The sequence below is a fragment of the Populus alba genome, chromosome 14 (assembly GCF_005239225.2).
Source record: "Populus alba chromosome 14, ASM523922v2, whole genome shotgun sequence".
Classification (NCBI taxonomy): domain Eukaryota; kingdom Viridiplantae; phylum Streptophyta; class Magnoliopsida; order Malpighiales; family Salicaceae; genus Populus; species Populus alba.
The window spans coordinates 13,538,693-13,558,552 of NC_133297.1; the positions used below are offsets into that span (position 1 = coordinate 13,538,693).

General features: G+C 36.3%; 3 protein-coding genes across 8 annotated transcripts; 2 read left to right on the plus strand and 1 right to left on the minus strand.

Annotated features, from left to right (window-relative positions):
• The first annotated feature begins 803 nt into the window (after positions 1-803).
• LOC118057187 (kinesin-like protein KIN-7C, mitochondrial) lies at positions 804-13,145 on the plus strand. Of its 4 annotated transcripts, none has more exons than XR_004688934.2 (26): positions 804-1,224; positions 1,331-1,428; positions 1,623-1,712; positions 2,026-2,078; positions 2,691-2,756; positions 2,838-2,891; positions 3,339-3,398; positions 4,039-4,117; positions 4,395-4,462; positions 4,683-4,745; positions 4,837-4,941; positions 5,406-5,510; positions 5,771-5,878; positions 5,973-6,119; positions 6,500-6,682; positions 6,784-6,954; positions 8,002-8,241; positions 8,887-9,027; positions 9,162-9,287; positions 9,737-9,787; positions 9,893-9,940; positions 10,020-10,298; positions 10,469-11,215; positions 11,685-11,774; positions 12,075-12,147; positions 12,866-13,145. XR_004688934.2 is itself a non-coding variant. In XM_035069837.2 (25 exons), the coding sequence occupies exons 1-25, from the start codon at positions 974-976 to the stop codon at positions 12,090-12,092; spliced, it is 3,441 nt and encodes a 1,146-aa protein (XP_034925728.1). In that variant the 5' UTR covers positions 804-973; the 3' UTR covers positions 12,093-12,318. The 4 variants fall into 4 exon arrangements, 1 of the variants encoding a protein (XP_034925728.1); XR_012167882.1 differs by having other exon boundaries at positions 1,160-1,224; positions 1,331-1,388; XR_012167881.1 differs by having other exon boundaries at positions 1,169-1,224; positions 1,331-1,399.
• LOC118057716 (aspartic proteinase Asp1) lies at positions 13,015-16,343 on the minus strand. Of its 3 annotated transcripts, XM_035070416.2 has the most exons (10): positions 16,070-16,343; positions 15,754-15,977; positions 15,003-15,120; positions 14,692-14,909; positions 14,258-14,491; positions 14,010-14,148; positions 13,711-13,905; positions 13,535-13,607; positions 13,354-13,441; positions 13,015-13,263 (listed from the first exon to the last, which is right to left on the minus strand). In XM_035070416.2, the coding sequence occupies exons 2-10, from the start codon at positions 15,948-15,950 to the stop codon at positions 13,143-13,145; spliced, it is 1,383 nt and encodes a 460-aa protein (XP_034926307.1). In that variant the 5' UTR covers positions 15,951-15,977; positions 16,070-16,343; the 3' UTR covers positions 13,015-13,142. The 3 variants fall into 3 exon arrangements, with proteins under 3 accessions (XP_034926307.1, XP_073260520.1, XP_073260521.1); XM_073404419.1 differs by having other exon boundaries at positions 15,754-16,343; XM_073404420.1 differs by having other exon boundaries at positions 13,336-13,441; positions 15,754-16,343.
• Positions 16,344-18,762: 2,419 nt separating this feature from the next.
• On the plus strand, positions 18,763-19,627 carry LOC118057787 (guanine nucleotide-binding protein subunit gamma 2). The gene is made up of 4 exons (XM_035070533.2): positions 18,763-19,071; positions 19,154-19,206; positions 19,302-19,346; positions 19,460-19,627. Exons 1-4 carry the CDS (start codon positions 18,904-18,906, stop codon positions 19,533-19,535), a joined length of 342 nt encoding a protein of 113 aa, XP_034926424.1. The 5' UTR covers positions 18,763-18,903; the 3' UTR covers positions 19,536-19,627.
• Positions 19,628-19,860: the final 233 nt, after the last annotated feature.

Below are 19,860 nucleotides of genomic sequence, written 5' to 3' on the forward strand. Positions count from 1 at the left end.
ATTTTTAAGACGAACCAATCCATATTAAGATCAATATTTTTTTTATGATCAAAATATAGCAGCTTGGCCGAACCCTTTATATCTTCTCTTATTTTTTTATAACTTTTTTCTCTGTCTCTCATTATTTAAGAATTGAAACATGAAAAAAAATGAAAATCTAGAATCTAATTATATAATTATGAAAACGACAAGGACCAAAACAACACATGATTCAAATTTCAAAGAATAAATTAAAGTTTTTCATGCACTACGGACAACAAAAACGAAAAATAATTTTGTTTTTTTTTGTTAATTTTAGTTTTTATTTTTTTAATAACAATCTAGAATTTTATTTTGTAATATCAATATTTAATTTAACATTAAAATATTTTTTGTCATTTTATATACACGAGATCATGCAAATTAACATAAATCTTAACACATAAAAACATGCTAAAACACTTTTTGAAAATGAAACTGTGAATGAATAAATTTTCGTAAAAAATTATAGAGATAAAAAAAAGCTGATTATAAACAATGATGTGAACAGTGGTTATGTGTTAACTGCGCGCTGCAATAAAAATGCTATAATGTTTTAAGTATCTCTCTAATTTTATTTGTGACGTGATTAGTAATTAGTAATGGTAGTAAAAACAAAGCGACATTTATCCAATCAGGGCCATTCCTATTTGATCAAAACACGCGCTCACACCATACCTGCCTTTTCAGGACTAAACACCCCAAATCTTTCCTCAAAAACAAACAATTCGTACGAAAACTTAAAAAAGCTGGGCAGCAGCGCAGCACAGTAGCCCCCTCGTTTTGTTGACAATGGGCGCCAAAAAAGTCCAAAAGGCGGCACATACAAAAAACACAAACACTCTTGGCCGGCATGTGACCTCTACTTGACCTCCTTTTATTTATTTTTTCTATTCTCTCTCCAGAAATTCCAAAACACCCTACTGCCATTTCCCTCTCTCTTTCTCTTTCCTCCATGTCATTTAGTAGGTCCCAACGGTCATCCGCCATCTCGCCGTTCCGTTCGCGGAAGTCACAAGCGCAACCTCCGGCTCCGAAGCCCACCGGACGGCCGTTAACTCCTTCCTCGACGACCTCGTCGAGGCCTCCCTCGAGACTGTCAAGCTCTCCAGTTAGTTCGGGCCCAAGCCCAACGCCTCATGACCAGCCTGAAACCAGCCGGAGCAAGGAAAACGTGACTGTCACAGTCAGGTTCCGCCCTCTCAGGTACTGCAACAACACCGTTTACTTGACTTGTTCTTTTCTTGTTCTGTTGACTTGCAGTGAATGGTCTGTTTATCTGATAGTGACGCTGTGATGGTGTCTCTACTAGTGCTAGGGAAATTAATAAAGGAGACGAGATAGCATGGTATGCTGATGGAGATTCTACAGTGAGAAACGAGTACAATCCTTCAATTGCTTATGGTTTTGGTTAGCTCTAAATTCTAATTTTCACTTTCTGGTATATAAATAAATGAATCCCCTTGAATTGCAAATCTAACGAGTTTGAAGAGAATTTCATGATTAAATAATTAATTAATCAACAACAAGTTCTAAAAATGTTATTTGTTTGTTTGCCTTAAAAATGGAAATTTGTATTTAATTATTTAACTATCTGATTCCAGATAAAGTATTTGGTCCGGCAACCACAACGCGCCATGTTTATGATATTGCAGCCGAGCACGTGGTTGGTGGTGCAATGAAAGGGATTAATGGTAACTATCTTCTTACTGAACCTAAATCTTTTCATTTACTAAAAAATATTTTTGAATGGAGCCCAACTGAATTGGTTTTCAATCCACTAAAATTCCACTGGTGCTCACTGGCAAAACAACAAACGTTGGCTATTTTATTTGTTTTGTAATTTGCAAGAGTATGGATTGTGTGATAATCATACTTTGATGGGGTGGTTGTGTTTGATAACTATTAACAGTGACTGAATTTCTTGTTTGTAATGTGATAACAGTATTTGTTTCAAATTTGGGAGGACTTTTTGCTAAATGTATGAAATGCTCTGTTTTTATGCAGGGACTGTTTTTGCATATGGTGTTACTAGCAGTGGCAAGACTCATACAATGCATGTAAGCTATTACCTGGAGATCACATGCACAGAATTTGTAACGGTCATGTCCTCCCTAGTATTTTGCTAGGAACTTCACAATGGCCTACTAGTCATGCCCGTGGGCCCTGCTGATGCGTTAGATAGCTGCCATGGTTGCAATTGATGCTGATTAGGATCATGGAAACTGATTTCTGCATTGCTTTCTACTTGTTTTTTGGTGGTTTTCACTACACTGAGAGAGTTTTGAACTAGCAAATTAAATGCATCCTATCATTCCTTATACAAGGGAGGTTGACATGGAACTAGCTGTTTAGCATTTGGATTGATACTCATAAAGACAGTGAACTTATGTTCTGCATTATTCTTTGTTCTCAATTCTCTGTATTTTGACAAAGAGAGAAGGTTTCAGACTAGCAAATTATGATGCATCAACATGTTTCTTCCACTAGGATGCTTGACATGAAAATCTTATTTAGCAAAACCATTGAGAGAAAATAAGCCATCTAACAAACTGGTGGATAGAATTGACTGGTTTTTCATTTTTCCTGCACCTGGTTTTGATCAATCAGCTGTCCTGTTCTGAATGCTTGTTAATTATTATGGTGCAATCTTGTACCTTCTCTTTTTGCAGGGAGAGCAAAAGTCACCTGGAATTATTCCGTTGGCAGTGAAGGATGTGTTTGGAATTATACAAGAGGTAGTGGATTACTCTGCCTGTTGTTGGTTGTGATTGAAATGAATATTTTGGCGACCAGCCTATTTACACTGTCATTTTCAGACACCTGGGCGAGAATTTCTTCTTCGTGTTTCATATTTAGAAATTTACAATGAGGTCAGTCAATCTCCCTTTACTCACTATGAAATATATGGATCGCTGAGACTTACTAGTTATTAATAGTAAACTCCTGACTTTTAATTTCAGTTTTCAGTCCATGCATATATGACTCTTTACCTATAATTGATCCATTTTTCATTAAAGTACTCTTTCACTAGTTTGCATTGATAGTGGACTGTACTTCTAGTCCACTAATGGGCAGAAACATTCATCATTAGTGATTGAAGCAAAGCAAAGATGCCTGTAAATTGTTCTTCTAGCTTTAGTGATAGACATGCTTTATGGATTTCACCTATGTAATTAGCATCACTGCTAAAACTAGTTATTTGTTTTTACTATATACCTTCCTATCCAAAATAAATGCCAAATTGTAATTTGAATGAATTGCTCGTCTTCATGATTAGTATCTGCTGTTTCCTGCTGACTCTCCTTTTCTTTCCCTAGGTTATCAATGATTTGCTTAATCCAATGGGACAGAATCTAAGAATACGAGAGGATGCTCAGGTGGTTACATTTAAGTCTGGGAATTTTGCACCATATGATTACTTGCTGTTTTATCAAGAGGGATATATGAAGTTGTTGAAATGCTTCTAAAATAGATTGCTTTTGATGAAGTTGATAAAACCCTTCGTGTGTGATGGTGTGGTTGCCTGGAGCGCAGTAGCGCTGGCCATTTACTTCCTGCCTGATATTGCACCAATATTCTCAATCCTATTATTTGCTGCAGTATCATGCATGCAAATAAGAAAGTACCTTGCATATCTCTTGTCATATTATCCATCCTACTGGAAGTTATTTGTTGATTCAGCAACAAATGAAATTGAACCATCACCTCAACTCTATTCACTGATATGGAAGCAAAACCTTCTTTGAAATTGCATTTTTCAGTTGTAGATGCAAGCTCAAGTTGTTGCCAATAGCTGAAGTGTTTCGCAAACTAAAATCAAAATTTGGCCCTCCTTTTAACTTGTTCCTGAAATATTTATTTGCTTTTTTTCCGATGAAAATTGTATTAGTGACAAAAAGAATTACAAAAAGCAACTTAAACTTGAACTCCCCTGCCATTTATAAATTTTAATGCATAGAACCTGAGTTGTCCATTATTTGAGAGCTTGTTTTAAGGTGCATTTTATCATGTCATCAGGGAACATATGTCGAGGGAATCAAAGTAGAAGTTGTTTTGTCACCTGCTCATGCTCTTTCCTTGATAGCATCTGGAGAAGGTACTTGACTTCTGTTATGCATGTTTGGAAAATCTAAGTATTCACTGACCCACATTTAGCTGCCAAACATGATCACTTCCACTCGATGTGATTCCTTTGATCTCTTTTAGGCAATGTATTTTTATATGGTTGTTTAATTAGTTCACCTACATTAGACATTATGAAGTGCGGGCACTGAATTGTCCTCTAGTATTGTTCTAGTTACTACACATTTATCAACTATATCGTGTTGTGCAGCTAGGCACCTATCTAATGACACCATTTCTGATTGTTGCAGAGCACAGGCATGTGGGTTCTAATAATTTCAATCTTCTAAGCAGTCGAAGCCACACAATTTTCACTCTGGTATCTGTTTTCTATTTTCAGTTTATAAAGTTTTACATTCTCTAGCTCCCCACTCCTTCCAGTTCAATACTGCGTGAAGCTAGAGTCGAACTTTCTAAAACTAAACATGCTGATCACCTTATCATTTAAAGTTTGTTTGACTGATTTCACCTTAATGGGATGGCTCCTTATTTATCTCTAGATTTTATTTTGCGGTACTTAACGTATCATTGTCTATCAGACTATTGAAAGCAGTCCATGTGGGGAATATCAAGGGGAAGAAGATGTGACCTTGTCCCAATTGGTAGATTCTTTTGTCACATATATTTGAATATGATTTTTCTGTTCATTACAGTCTGCTTCTGGGTACCTGACATGACTTAAGTTCCGTGCAGAACTTAATTGATCTTGCAGGATCTGAAAGTTCTAAAACTGAAACAACTGGATTAAGGAGAAAAGAGGGTTCATACATAAACAAAAGCTTACTTACTCTTGGCACAGTAAGATGTTGCTCTTATCTATTTGACATCTTATTTTCATTGTGTGACATTTATGCTGAAACCAATTCCAACCTGCTGACATGCCTCACATTTCTGTTTTGTGCAACGTCCCATTAACTAAGAAGTTTGGACTATTAAAATGCTAATTTGTTAGTTCACTGGTTAAATTTCAATGATTGCTGGAAAATGCCAGATTAGGTTAATTTTGAGCTGGTGATAGTCAATTATGGATGGATACCAAAATTAGTTTGGGCACCATAAAAGGTTTGGACAACAAACAACTAAATCTGAATGACCTTGGCAAGGCATTTTAAACCTGTTTGGGGGCATGAAGTACATGGTTTCTTGACTATTGGTGTGTAGAATGTGTTGTAGTGCTGGGGAGCAGGGAACTTTATCTATGTCCTTCTGTATCCAAATTGTTAATTCATATAACCTGACAGTATTACTGCTTCTCCTTGCAGGTTATTTCTAAATTAACAGATGAAAAAGCAACTCACATTCCATATCGAGATTCAAAACTCACCCGTTTATTGCAGTCATCTCTCAGTGGCCATGGACGTGTCTCTGTATGTTCGGCATAATACTTCAGATTTTTTTAGCATTCATATAGTGACATCTTTTCCTCGCTGCAATGTAACTTGTTTTGTGTAAAATAGTTTATTCATAGTTATTTGAAGGAGGAAGCTCTTAAATATTTTGTCTATTTGTGGGTCTGTTGAAGGGGAGGGGATTGTTGTTACACTTTCTGTTTTGTTGCTATCCTCCGTGTTATTGGAATAGCATGCTATTACATTTTACTAAATTTCGTTCTCAAACTTGCATGTAGCTTATATGCACAGTGACACCTGCCTCTAGCAACAGTGAAGAGACACACAATACACTTAAGTTTGCTCACAGGAGCAAGCAAGTGGAAATCAAGGCTTCTCAGAATAAGGTGAATTTTTAGCTTCCCTTTCATGCTAAGTGTGGTTAACTTAAAAGGCTGCAATTTCATAATTTTCATTCATTTCTTAAAATGCTTTCTTTAGATTATGGATGAGAAATCTCTCATTAAAAAGTACCAGAAGGAAATTTCCTGTTTAAAGCAAGAGCTTCATCAATTAAAGCGTGGAATGATGGAGAGTCCTTATATGGCTGCATCTACCCAAGAAGATCTTGTTAATTTGAAGCTTCAGGTTTTTGCAATGGACTTCTATGCTTTATATCAGAATCTTTTTATTTTAGTTGTTGCTAATATTCTGGATGACAACAGTTACTCCCACCCCATATTTGGAATCTATATTTCGTTTTGTGAGGTCTTGTATAAGTTTGATAATTAAATAGAGAGTATAAGTAATCATCTCTTTATAGATCATGGATGAGAAATTTAAGGGGTTATAGATATTTTGCGAGTGATAATTTGCTTTTTCTACTCTAACTTGAACATGTTAATTAATGTCTCCTCAGAATGGAGCTAAATATGTGATCAAGTTTTCCTTAACTTAAATAATAGATTATCATGTGAATTCTGTTCATACACTCAAAGGTTCTGTTGTGTAATTTCCCGTGGTCAAAGCTGGAAGCTGGTCAGGTCAAATTACAGTCACGATTGGAAGAGGAGGAACAAGCCAAGGCAGCTTTAATGGGAAGAATTCAGCGATTGACCAAGCTCATCTTAGTTTCCACAAAAAATTCCATGCAATCAAGTCTACCTGAAAGATCTGATCATATAAGAAGGCATTCATTTGGGGAAGATGAGGTTTGTTATTTGCTCGTAAGCTTAGTTTGCAAGAAAGCGGTTTCTGGATCTTCAATCAAGATGGCATGGTTTATGGATTCTTGATTTTATTGTTGTCGCAGCTGGCATATTTGCCGGATAGGAAAAGGGAATACATGGCAGAAGAAGATGCTGGAAGCTATGCTTCTGAGCTTTCTGTAGAAGGAAGAGATGAGATTACTAATCTAGATGAGTTGGTGAAGGATTTTAAACGAAACAGGAGGCGGGGGATGCTTGGCTGGTTTAAACTGAAGGTACGTTCTTGTGCTTTAAAAGAGGACCCTTTTCATGAATGTTTAATTAGAGATGGATCTGGTTTGTTATGATGTTATACTGGTTGTAAAGAGAGATAATCATGGAATATCATCGATACATTATTACTCTACTGTGTTTCTCCTTTCAAGTTTCCTCAAGCTACTTTTCCTTTCCCTTTACTTTTATTTTACATGCATTGGCTACATCTAGTCACACCTAGTGTGTTCTTCTTGTTTTTCATTTAAACGCTGTTAGAGAAATCCCCACATTTTTTTTTATGGATTTAAGGTATGGCCTCTTGTATATGGTATGGGCATCTCCACCCAATAGTGCAATTTAATTGATCTAAGCATCCGAGGCCTTTGATAGGATGCCTAGATATTGCCATGACTGTTTCCTATTGGAATTTGATAACTACAAGGCTGCTACGGCCATACATTGGAGCAGCACTTTGCTAAATGGAAAATGTACTTTATGTTTTAGCCCATCCATTTGCAGAGAGGCTGGGCTATGGAATCAATCCCTTTTAATTCTTTCAGTGAAGATGTCATGTTTAGAAGAGCCTTTAAATTGGCTTGTAAAAGCTGTAGTCAGAAGAGCTTCACATCTTTCTGATAACCTACGAAAAAGTTTGCTGATCTTTAAGCAGTTAAGAAAGATCAGCAGATTTCTTGAAATCGAGTGGTGATGGTTAATAAATGTGAACCTTTTGATCTTCATAGTGCAACAATTTATCCTCTCAGCTACCTCTCTGTTTGGAAGATAGCTCGTTTGGTGTTTTAAGCAGTGTCCAAAGGAAATAGTTATTTTATCATACAACTGGATGAACGGTTCATTTGATTTATGAGGTGAATTTGGACCTTTGTATTATGAACAAAAGAAATTTTGACCGATCATATCCGACATAAGGATGATGCTCTTTATATACTTTATTACTCAATTATTCTAGAGAGTGTACAGTTTGCATTGATGTTTGGATCTGTTCTGCTAAACCTCCTGTTAGTTGCAGTTAACTTGATAAAACTTCTTAATAATTTCCCTTACAGAAGCCAGAGAATCCAGTAGGGTCGTCACCTAGTACAGATAGTGAGAGCTCTGCTGGTGGATCACCTGCCTCCCGTTCCAAATTGTCACAAAATAGGGTCACATTCAATGATATAAAAGATGGAAAGAGAAAATCTATCAGTAGGAAGGGAGATGAAACAACAATCATCGATTCATTTCCAGAAAGAACACAAGCTGGTGACCTGTTTAGTGCTACTATTGCAGGTCGCCGATTGCCTCCGGTGAGACAAACTTTAACTGCTATCTTAATATTTTAACATTACATGTTCTTTCATAAGTATCATATATGAGTATATTGTGGTGTCACACTGCTGAATCAGTCATTTTTCCTGTTATTGCTTATGAAAAGTAACCATATCTTCTATGCTTTCATGATAATATATTAGGTGAGTTTTGTAGTGTGCTGTTGCCTTTAAATAGATAGTGGGATATCCATGTTTTTGCTTGATCATGCACCATTCAGTGGTAAAAGAAGGGTGGTTTAGAATACAAATAATACAATACAGGAAGTTTTTATTTCTAAAAAGTCTGTTTCCTACTTCCCGTTGGGGGTTTGCAAGCAAAGCCATGCATGACTTCATTATAATCAGGGTCATGAATGGTTTGGGAAATTTGAGATAAATGTTTGTCATCTCCATGTAACTTGGTTTGGGAAGTTTTATTTCTAAGAAGTTTTTTCCTACTTCCCTTGATTACTATAATGGAGTTGGTAATTTGTGTTGTAGGTGTATATTTTTTCCATATTTTTTATTCAAGGTAGTTTGTTTAGTTATGTTGAGTTGTCGAATCCCTTTGAATAAGTGTAAGGCGTGCTTTTCAGCAAAGGTCAAGAGTTAACAGGAATGGTTTGAATGCTTTTCATGCAGACTGGTACCACAATAACGGATCAAATGGATCTTCTTCGTGAGCAGGTGAAAATGTTAGCTGGGGAGGTGGCATTGTGTACTAGCTCTCTGAAGAGACTTTCAGAGCAAGCAGCTAACAACCCTGAAAATTTACAGCTGAAGGTGATGATCCTCCTTGTGCATTAGATTTCAATAAGATGTCAACCTATTTGATTTCTCAGGTCTCTTCCTTGACAAGGAACTGAAAATTTGTTTTTATTATGGATTTATTTTGATGTCCATATTGTTTGACATAGGAACAAATGCAAAAGTTGAAAGCTGAAATTAGTGAAAAGAAGCATCAGATGCATGTTCTAGAGCGACGCATGATTGGATCAGTTGAGATGACATCAGACACATCAACCAGCATTGAAATGCCAAAGGTAACTCTGTGTGATGTGATAGGCTTAGCAGATTTGAAGAAGCCAGGAAAAATAGTGAACTGCAAAAACTAACAGAGTCAAATGAACAGATTTGAGAGAGAGCCAGGAGAGTTATTTTAAAATATACAGTCAAAAGAATCCCATTAAAGGTTTTTTGGTGGCTCTAGAAGTGAGAAATAAAAGTGATGTTCTAAAGGACAACTATTGAGACACTGGTACCTGATTGCGCCAGTTCACTATTCTGAAATTCTCTATCTGTTGTTTGTGGCTATCTTTCAAATCAAATAATGAATTGCATTTAAGTGAAGTGGTGAAATAATTTTTATTTTGAATTGTCGGAATTCAACAAATTAGAATTCTTTGTATTTTTTTGGCAAGTTAATGTTACAGGACAAACTAGTGACATTCAGTAACCTTTGGCCTCTAATTTGTTTCCTTCTGTCTTGCAGGCTTTATCCAAGCTCACTACTCAGCTCAATGAAAAAACGTTTGAACTTGAGGTTTGTTATCCTACTTACTGGCTAGCAGCAAGGATAGTTTTTTCAGCATCAAATGGCAGGATTTTTTACTAACTTGATTTCTTTGTTTCGGGATGAGTATTCAAGATTAAGTCAGCAGACAATAGGATACTTCAGGAGCAACTGCAGATTAAGGTACATGCTAGAGCTGTATAATCACTTTCTCTTTGCTCTAAAATGTGAAGTTTTTTATGATACATGGTTGCTGTAACAGATATCAGAGAACACTGAGATGCAGGAGACAATTCTTCTGCTGCGGCAACAGCTAAATTCATTATCAGAAAAAAGCTCCAGCAAACAGAGAATTGCTGAATCTGAGTCTACCACAAACAGAAAGAGCAAAGAAGGAAGGAAGGATATTTGGTCATTTGAAGAAATTTATGCTGACGAAAACACACCAAAAAGTGTCATGAGTTTGAATCAAATATTTTCCCAAGATGACCCCAAAGAGTGCAATGCCACTAGTTTATTGAATTCTCAAGTTCTTCTACAGGTTAGTTTATCTTTTAATTTCTTGGCACTTTCTTTTTAGGTACTCAATTTTTTTTTTGTCTTTATGCTATCTTCATGGATCTACTAATTGACAGGCGCTTATTTTTTTCCCGATTTTTTCTCTGGTGGTTTTAACAGTTTGAGTGATGGGCTCTGTTTATGTATTTGTAGGCTTCTGAGATAGAGAATCTGAAGCAAGAGAAGGTGAAGCTGATTGAAGAAAAGGATGGACTTGAAATTCAAAGCCAAAAACTGGCAGAGGAAGCATCATATGCAAAAGAATTGGCGGCGGCTGCTGCAGTTGAGCTGCGAAATTTGGCTGAAGAAGTAACCAAGCTGTCTTATGAAAATGCGAAGCTGTCCGGTGATCTGGCTGCTGCAAAAGAGACACAATGCAGATCTAACTGTTGTCAGAGGTCCATTTCATATGATTTTAAACAAAGTAACTCCAATGGTTCTCTACTTGACGGACGCATTAGAAAAACTGAGGATAGTCTTTTGGTTGGGGAGTTGCAGAAGGAACTAAATGAAAGATACCAAAGAGAAGCTTCATTGGAAATGGCACTTTCTGAGAGAAACAGGGTAGAAGGTGAGCTGCGAAAACAACTTGATGAAGCAAAACATCATGAAGAAGATTTGGAAAACGAGCTTGCCAATATGTGGGTGCTGGTTGCAAAGATGAGAAAATCTGGTGTTAATGCTGAGGACATGCCATCTGAAGGGGTCTATGCATCTACCACTTTTGGAGCAGGTCTTAAAAGTGGATTTCTGCTATCTAATGGTCATTCTTCTAGAATATCCAAAGATGAAACCTTTGAAAACATTGATGGGATGAAGACATTAGAAGAATTGAAAGTAAGCTATCAGAAAGAGAGAAGAAAATGCAAACAGCTAGAAAGCATTATTTCAAGATTGAAGGTATTTATTTTCTTGACCAAATTGAAATTGCATGACAAATTCCCCTTTACTGCACCTGGATAAATTTTGCCTGGATGATTTTCAGGTATTCTAACTTGGCTAGATGTTAACTGAATTGCTACTGTTTGTGTAAGAGTGCATGCATGTGCATGCGTGAAGAGATGATCAGGGTACACAACAGTTTGATCAAGTGCCCTAGATCACTGAAACAATAAATGTTCTCCGTTTAGAGTTCATCACAAGCTCAATGGCATAAATTTTAGCAATTAGAACGTCGTGGGGTCCAACATTCCAATTTATTTTGATTCCAATTTCATTTGTTGAACTGCTTAAGAATTAAGCATGTCATAGGATTTTGATATTCAAAATCCTGGCAATTGTCTCAAATCAAATGATCTCTCTAGATTGATTTTTATACAGACAGATCGAAGCTACTGACTACAATTAATCAATTCAAATATTTTATTAGGTTGAAGACATAGATGGTCTGGATGTCACAGCTCTTGAAGATCTACAGAATTTTCACGTCGAAGCCATAACTAAAATCTGCCATGCAAAGGTGACATTCTTTTATTCTCGCTCTTTTAAATGAGGTTACTGGATGTGCTTTCTTTTGCTGCTTTGTTAACTTGTATTTTCACCTTTCAACATGTATCTCGTCTAAACTTTAATGAATAGCTTAATTAACTTGCAAATGTAAGCCTGATGGTATTTGCATTAAAAATAAATTTATTCATGTTAAGTATTTGGAGTTTGATTATGCAATGCGTCTGAGTACATTGACTAGTGCTTATTTTTGGGATTCACGTGAGTACTAAATATTATATTGATCATCTCTTATAGTTGCTTTACCATGCAGTGTGCAAATCGTGCCTGATAGCATACTAAATCCAACTTATGGAATGCTGCTGCCATCAGAGCTGCTGACCTAGGTTAGTCCTGACCCTAATTTCTTCTACTGCTAAGTGTCTGCTTTGACTTGTTCTAGCCAACCACTTGTTCCAGTGTAAATTTAAAATCAAATCATTTCTATATTTACAATACTTTGGTGTTTTTGATGCACAGCCTAAATTTATGAAAATTCAAGCTTAGGGTTTTGATAATCTGCTCTTGGCAACATAACATTTTGTAAAATCCATAATCTAGGGATATCGATCTCTATTTACAATTTTGTGTTGATGTTTTGCGATTGGCATCTTGTTGCATTGTTATTTTTGGCCACACCTGTCAGGATATATACGTTTCTTTGAATCAGACTTCTCCTTGATTCACCATCAATAAAGTTCCTGTGATAACCAAGAACATGTAAAATTGAGTAAACCTTTGATAGATTATATGCTTTCAGAGGGATATAAACGCAACTCTTCATCCACGCCATAACGGTCACGCCAATGTGCTAATAATCTAATCCCGTATCACATTTAGGTTACAGATAATCCCAAAGATACAGCCTCACCACGCAGCACAATTAACGCACCTATACCCTTCCCTCTACCTGAAAATTTGAGGGGTAAATAAGAACGGAATAGGTGAAGTGGGATACAGACAGCGGGTCTATATGCATTTCTTGATGTGGCCATATGAACCCCAAAACACATTTTCTGCTCCTTAAAATTTCAACTCATGCAGATCCCTGTTGGTTTTTTGCAGGTGTAATCTTATTTGTACAGTAATCGAAACAGTAACTAAATCAATTTGGCAACTTCTCACAGCTAACTCCTTGTAGAAGCTACAGTTACGGGGATGGCAGATGACATTTTTTTTTTTGTATTTAATCAGTAGCTAACTTGCAGCAGAAATTGAACAAGGACTCGTATATTTATGTGGGACAGACCCATTTACATCATCTATGCTAAATGTCACTGAATATCAAAAGCTCTGTAGTCTGTATCAATAATGTCTAATGACATTAAGTTATTTTTGCCTTCTATTTTTTGGTGAAAAGTTTGGTCTTCTCAGAAGCATAGGTTGCAGGACAATGATCCTCTAGGATACCAAAGTAGGCCGCATAAGGCTGGGAAAAACCTTCATTATATTCACGATCCACGCTGTTAAATAAACAGGAGGAAGATCATCATGGTGAGAGTTCCAAGATTAAGTATATAAAAAGAAGATATTACTAGAGAATGGCTCAGGACTTGGGAAGTCTATCGCAATTTGTTGGGAACCATCCAATCTGCTGTCTCTCATTGTCATAAACCACCACTTTGTCTTGCATAAAAATGTCTGGATAGCACAGAACAGAGGAATCAGATTTATACGATTAGGATATATAAAAGGTTTTATTAGGTAGGGTCCATGGTTCTGTTAACCTCTCACCTCCAATCACATTGAGGTTGCCCAGGCCTTGCTCACCGCCGTTCAAAATCCCTAAGCACACATTCCCATCTTTCTGAAATGAGGAGAGGTTATTAATATGCCTGCTGATGTCTAAATGTATGGTTCCTAAGTGCAGCCGTGCAGGGAACTTGTGAAAGGTTTTTTGAGGTGCTTACAGTGATAATGAGGTAGTCCTCAGGCGCCAACTGCAGCTGCACATTCTTTGCTTTTATAAAGTTTATGGTTAAGGGCTTGAAAAAACTCTTGATGTCAAGAATAGATTTGATCGGTTTAGCAGTTTTCCAGCACACTGCAAGTGCCTTCTCCTCCGGTGCATCTCTTAATGGCTTTCCACTAACATCCTTCCTCACCTGAGACAGAAAGGTAATGATTCGTGTAACAAAATATTTTACTGTGTGTTTCTTCATCTGATTCAATGTCATCTTCCTGATATAAAAAATCAAGCATATCTCACCAGATTAAGTATACTCTGGTAAACTTGAGCATTGAAGTAGGTATAGGAGCTCCCGCTGTCAAAAATCAGCTGTAGTCCCTTAATGCCAGTGGGCTTTCCACCAAAAAGTAGATCTGCTGGTCCTGACGAGTATAGCGTGCTGGATGAAAATAAAAAGAATCAGTGCATTTTAATTGAAGTAACCGAGCGAAATAAAAGCTGAGAGCAACGGTCTAAAGAAGGAAAAAAACAGAGCTAGAGCACTCTACTCTGAGGAACTGCGTAGCATTGGAGTCCAAGTGATTCCTGAAGGCGGAAAAAGGTGATCTCCAAAGAACAAAAAGCCACCTGTTACCCTACTGAAACAGTGTCCGACAACATTTTGCGTGATACCCAGGGTTCGTAGCTGCGAAAGAAAGCTTGCTTTTCCCCTGCCAAGTCCAAGAATCCCAGCTGTGTCAGGCGGTGAGTGTGGGCCAAGATATTTTTGATCATATCCACACCTGCATGATTGCAACGTATTTCAAGATGGTGATCCATGCTCGAGCTTTTCCAAAATCATATAAATTGGTATACGCCACCAGATTTTACAGTAGCTAACAGAATAAAAGCACAGTTTCTTTTAAGCTTGGTTGTGGACTCATCAAGCACAGATAAAAATGTTAAAGGGTGCGTCAACAGGGATGGAACGCTTGAAACCCACCCAAAGGCGATTCTAGGTTGGAGAAGAGAGCCATTGTTTAATCGTAGCGGAAAGTGGTCCGACAGCAGCACGCCAAGAGATGAACCAAGATCAGCGTACTCGACTTCATAGTCACACTGCTCATTTGGGATGTCGCAATTGGAGTTTTGTATGGCACGGCACAAGGAACTTGCACAAGGCACACGATTGTTCTTTGGCTTGTAAAGTTTATCGAGAGGCTGCACATTAGAATGCATATTAAACACAATGCCAGGTCATTACAAGACTCTGTTACGTTGCTGGTTTTGTCTTCTATACAAGGACACGCTTACCTTAGTGCAACCTGTGCAAGGAGCATCACATTGGACCCAGGTGAGATCACTACCAGTATCAATATCCAAGTCAAAAGCCTTTGGTGGGTTGCCTATGTTCAGAATCACAGAGTAGTGCCTGCAAATTGCAAGAAGATTCGTTATTGTTCCACTTCAAAGAAATCTTTAAAAGTCAAGTAACAAACTTGAAATCTCAATTATAAGCAATTTAATATAGCGTTGTTTTCCAAAAAAATAAAGACACCTGATATAGAATTAATTTATGAGAAAAGGGTCAAGTCAACATTCCCTAGAGGAGGAGAGATAATCTCAAGAAATGCTAAAGAAACCACGCGGGACTACAAACGGGTCGTTCCAGTTGTTCGTAGAAGAATCCATGCGGTGGAATTGAGTCGGGAGAATGTGATTTGAAAAGTCAAAAGAATCGTTCAAAAACAGCAACACATCCCGCAAACAGGAGAAAGAACCAGACCCGGTTGTAGAAGTCAATAAAACAAACAAAATAGGAGTTACAGAGACAGTGGTGCCCGGAATAAATAAACGAAAACGAAAACAAATGATCATGGAATTATCCAAGAGGCAATGGAATTCAGAGTTGATGAATGCCCAAGCAAATCTCCTCCAAACCAACAAAAAAGATAGTACATGAATCCAATATTCTAATAAAACAGACCATTAAAAGATAGTACCAGGAGACACACGAATCCAATATTTTCATTTCATTTTTGCAAATAATCAAGAAAACACGCACCCAGTAGGATAGACATTTCCGGTGACACGAAAGAAAACAGAGGAGCCAACTGGATCATTAGCAGGCATGTTTGACTTTCCTTTGATGGGTGTTTGACTGGCGGCAGAGAAGCAACCTCGAAAATTAGCAGCCATTACTACAAAGAACAAGAGCGTCATCGTCACCAATGATACGATTCTTTTGCTTTTCTTTTCCATCTTTTCGAGTCTTTACAGTTGATTATGCTGTGAGCAAAAAGGGGGTTGTTACGGCTTTTAACTTGAAAAGAGAAAAAGAATGAAAGAAAGGAGTTGGAGACTCAAGAAGTGAAATCTACTTGGCTTTTTGTCTGAACGGAGACGTGAGCCTTGGCTTTAATAGATGTGGCATCTCTCCAAGTGTATTACAGGGAGAGTTGAAAAGGAAATAAAAATCAAAACTGGGTGCAGCGTCCTCTGTCTGGTTTTTTTTCCTGATATTATAGGGTTCAGGGAATACGGGCTGGAAATAAACAATATTGAATCTGAGCAACTTCAGCTGGAACCTCCTTCTCCTTTCTTTTGATTTTTTACAAGTAGAGAGAGGGAAAGGGACACGTAGGTAGTATAGGATTTTTCATACAAGGAAATTTAATGGAGAGAGAACAAAGCAGCGTCTAGAACGCGTGGTTATTTGAAGCAGGAAAGGTCGAGACTGCCCATGAGGATTTCATTCAAATGTTGTTTTCAAAGGGCATAATTGTCTCAGGGCTGTGGGGGGTTGAAGGAGTCAAGAGTGTCTCTCTTCCGAGGATAAAAAGCGTGTAGGAGACAATATAATAAATGAGAGGGTCATTAAGAAATTAATTTAGATACCCCCGGTCTGTACCACTTCAGCGGTCACCTAAATAGTAATGGATGGTATAATAGCTGTTTTTTAAAGTTTTTTTATTTAAAAATATATTAAAATAATTTTTTTAAAAAATTTATTTTTAATATTAGTATATCAAAATATAAAATTGCTAAAATGAAGTGGAGAAAAATATAAAAAAATTTAAATTTTAGAAAAATATTTTTAAAACACAAAATAAAAATAAAAATTAATTTAATAGATAACATCGGTCTTCTTCACGCGCAAATAGTTGGTTTCTTGCTTGCTTGCTTGTAGATAAGGGTTTTCTTCTGATATTATATTTGACATCTTTGTTTTGGCTGTAGTGGGGAAAATCAAGTGCCTAGCCGCTCATTTTTTAATGTTATCCCATGGATTTATTCCATGTTACTTTGATTTTGTGCCACACACGCTTCTGGTTGATTTTTTTTTTCCCTTTTTCATAATAGGTTTAGTAGCGTTAGAAGTTTTTGGAATAAGGTTTTTAAGGTTCTTAGTTTTTTTTTTCAAATTTAATTTTCATGTTGGTTCTTCTTTCTAATCTTTTATTCAGTTTTCAGATTCACATAAACAATCTAAATAATTGATTTTTTGCGGGAATATTTATTACTTGAGGTGTTTGTTAGTGCAGTCAAAATGTTGTTTTCACTATAAAAAGTTTTTAAAATTAAAAAATTTTAGTATTAATTCATTGTTTTGATGTATTAATGTACAAAATAAATTTTAAAAATAAAAAATTATTTCAAACGAGAAGCATTTTAAAACACAATCTTTATTGCACCCTCAAATAGGCCTTAAATTATAAGATTTAGAGTGATCAAAATTGAAGAAAGGGGCTGATATGATCAATTTTCAAAACTTGAGGGACCGTGGCTTTATTTTACTTATCTATTTATTTTTTTAATTATGCACCAGGAACTAGATGGGATAGCTACTAACTGGTTTACCATGTGAAAAATCAAAACCTATATTGACATTATTAACCTTGGATGGTTTTTGCTGGAATTTGGAATATTCAATAATGTGTGTGGTGGACTAGAGTGACGGATATGTCATTATTTTAATGCATAATTTTGCAGACGGATATGTAATTGATGCGATTAATTTTGCCGACATTTTAATACGATTAATTTTGCCCACCGCCACCGTCTTTTCAAAAATTCAATGCGATTCCTCTCTGCAGTCTGCATTACTGGTTTTAAAAAGACTAGAATCCTAAAAAGTGGAAGGCCTACACTGACGCCAGTACAGGCCCATTTGTAAAAGGCCGTAGCCATTTTCTTGCATATCACGTATCAAAAACAAGTTATTCTCCTTAAAAAAAAAAAAAAAAAAACAGCTGTTCTCCGGTCAAAATTGATAGACGGGATTTTTTCTATCCTTCGCCCTGTTTGTTTTAAAAGCGAAAAAAATTAAAAGTTTTTTTTTTTAAAAAATTTAATATTTTTTAGTATTTTTAGAGATAGTAAAATTAATTTTTAAATAATAAAAAAATATTATTTTAATATATTTTTAAATAAAAATATTTTAAAAACAAATCACGATTATATTTTTAAACATTCCATTTCATAGAAATTATCAAGCTATCATGACAAAAATAAAAATAGTTCTTATTCATAGTTTTAAGACCTGGTCTAGTGACCGGCCTAGTCAAGGCTCGAGTTCTGAGTTTTGATCAGGTCGGTTGGGTTTTTTTTAAAAAATAAAAACGATGTCGTTTTAATAAAAAAATAAAAGTCAACAGGTTTGAAACCGGGTCTTGTCAGGTCACCGGATAACACCAGGTTTTTTTTTTTTCTATTTTTTTTTTAATTTGATCCTAATTCTAATTTCAGATCAGTCAAATTCTAAATTGACCTGACAAACCAAGTAAGATTTCAAAAATATAGTTCTCATTCCCACCTGCTAATTAGTTTTGGTCTGTGGATCTGTTTGTGAACAGTGTTCAGTATCTACGTCACACGATTTCCATTCAACTTTTTTGACTCAACTATTTCCGGATTTTAAAAGTGTTTTTTTATATACATATTTAAATAATAATTTTTTATTTCTTAAAATTTATTTTAAAATATATATGAAAATAATTTAAAATAAAAGGAAGTCAAAAAATTGCAAGAAGTTCCCTTAATTGTTTGATTAAACGCCAGAGTACTTTCTATCCTCGTGTAGTTTTTTCTATATACTTGGTCCACTCTTCTTTAATCATGTCTGCCTGCTACTTGCTCCACTTCTCTCCTCTCCTTCCCTGTTTTCCATAAACACCTGGCTGTCTTGGTAACCGTGGAATCAGATTCAACAGAAATGGACGAGCGACAACCAGTGTCATCACTTGAAGAACCAAAAAGGGACGAGTCAGTGGCAGCAGAAACACCAGGTTCTCTTCCAAGAACAGGGCCCAACAGTTTCCTCAGTAAGCATAGAATGGCAGCTGCAATCACCCAACTTCAGAGTCAAATCAATTCCATACAGGTTAGCTTTCATGTATTCTGCAGTTCAAGTACAAGCAGCAACAAATTAAACTCCGAGTATTATGCAATAACTAAATATGCAGGAGGAGCTGGACCAACTTGATACATTCGGTGAATCATCGATTGTTTGCAAAGAGTAAGCAACAGCCAGAGAAAAATAAGTATTTCCCATCTCAAGCCCTTGCTCATTTTTGAGTTTTTTCATTTCATTTTTTATTACTTGCTCTGCAGACTCGTATCAGGTGTTGAATCGATTCCTGACCCGCTACTTCCGTCGTAAGAACATATATATATTTTGTCATTAGTATTCTCACTGCCTCCGTGTATTATCATCATCAATGTTCATTTGCTGGTGTGATGATAGTTGCTTATTTACTCATTCATTACAGGACTCAGGGTCCGGTAAACGCTAGCTGGGATCGGTGGTTCAAAGGAAACCAGAACTCGCGAAGACGGTGGATCTAAATAGTTTTCTATCCATCATGAGTGTTAATTACTACGCCCATCATTTCGAATGTGTACTAAATAATGATGTTTAATGCATAAAAGTTTAACAACGTGAAACTTTCTATTTTATTTTGAAGAAAATGAATAGCAATTTTACCCAAAACAAATGAAAGCTGTGGCTGTGCAATGCAGTTGAGACGGCAGCCACATTTATTGATCTTCAAATCAATAAATAAAAAATATAGCAGGTCAACCTCCCTCCCTGCAATTGCATTTAGTATATCCGAGCAGAGCAAATCAGTGACCTACTCATCATCATCCCCAATTTTTAGATAATAAATCT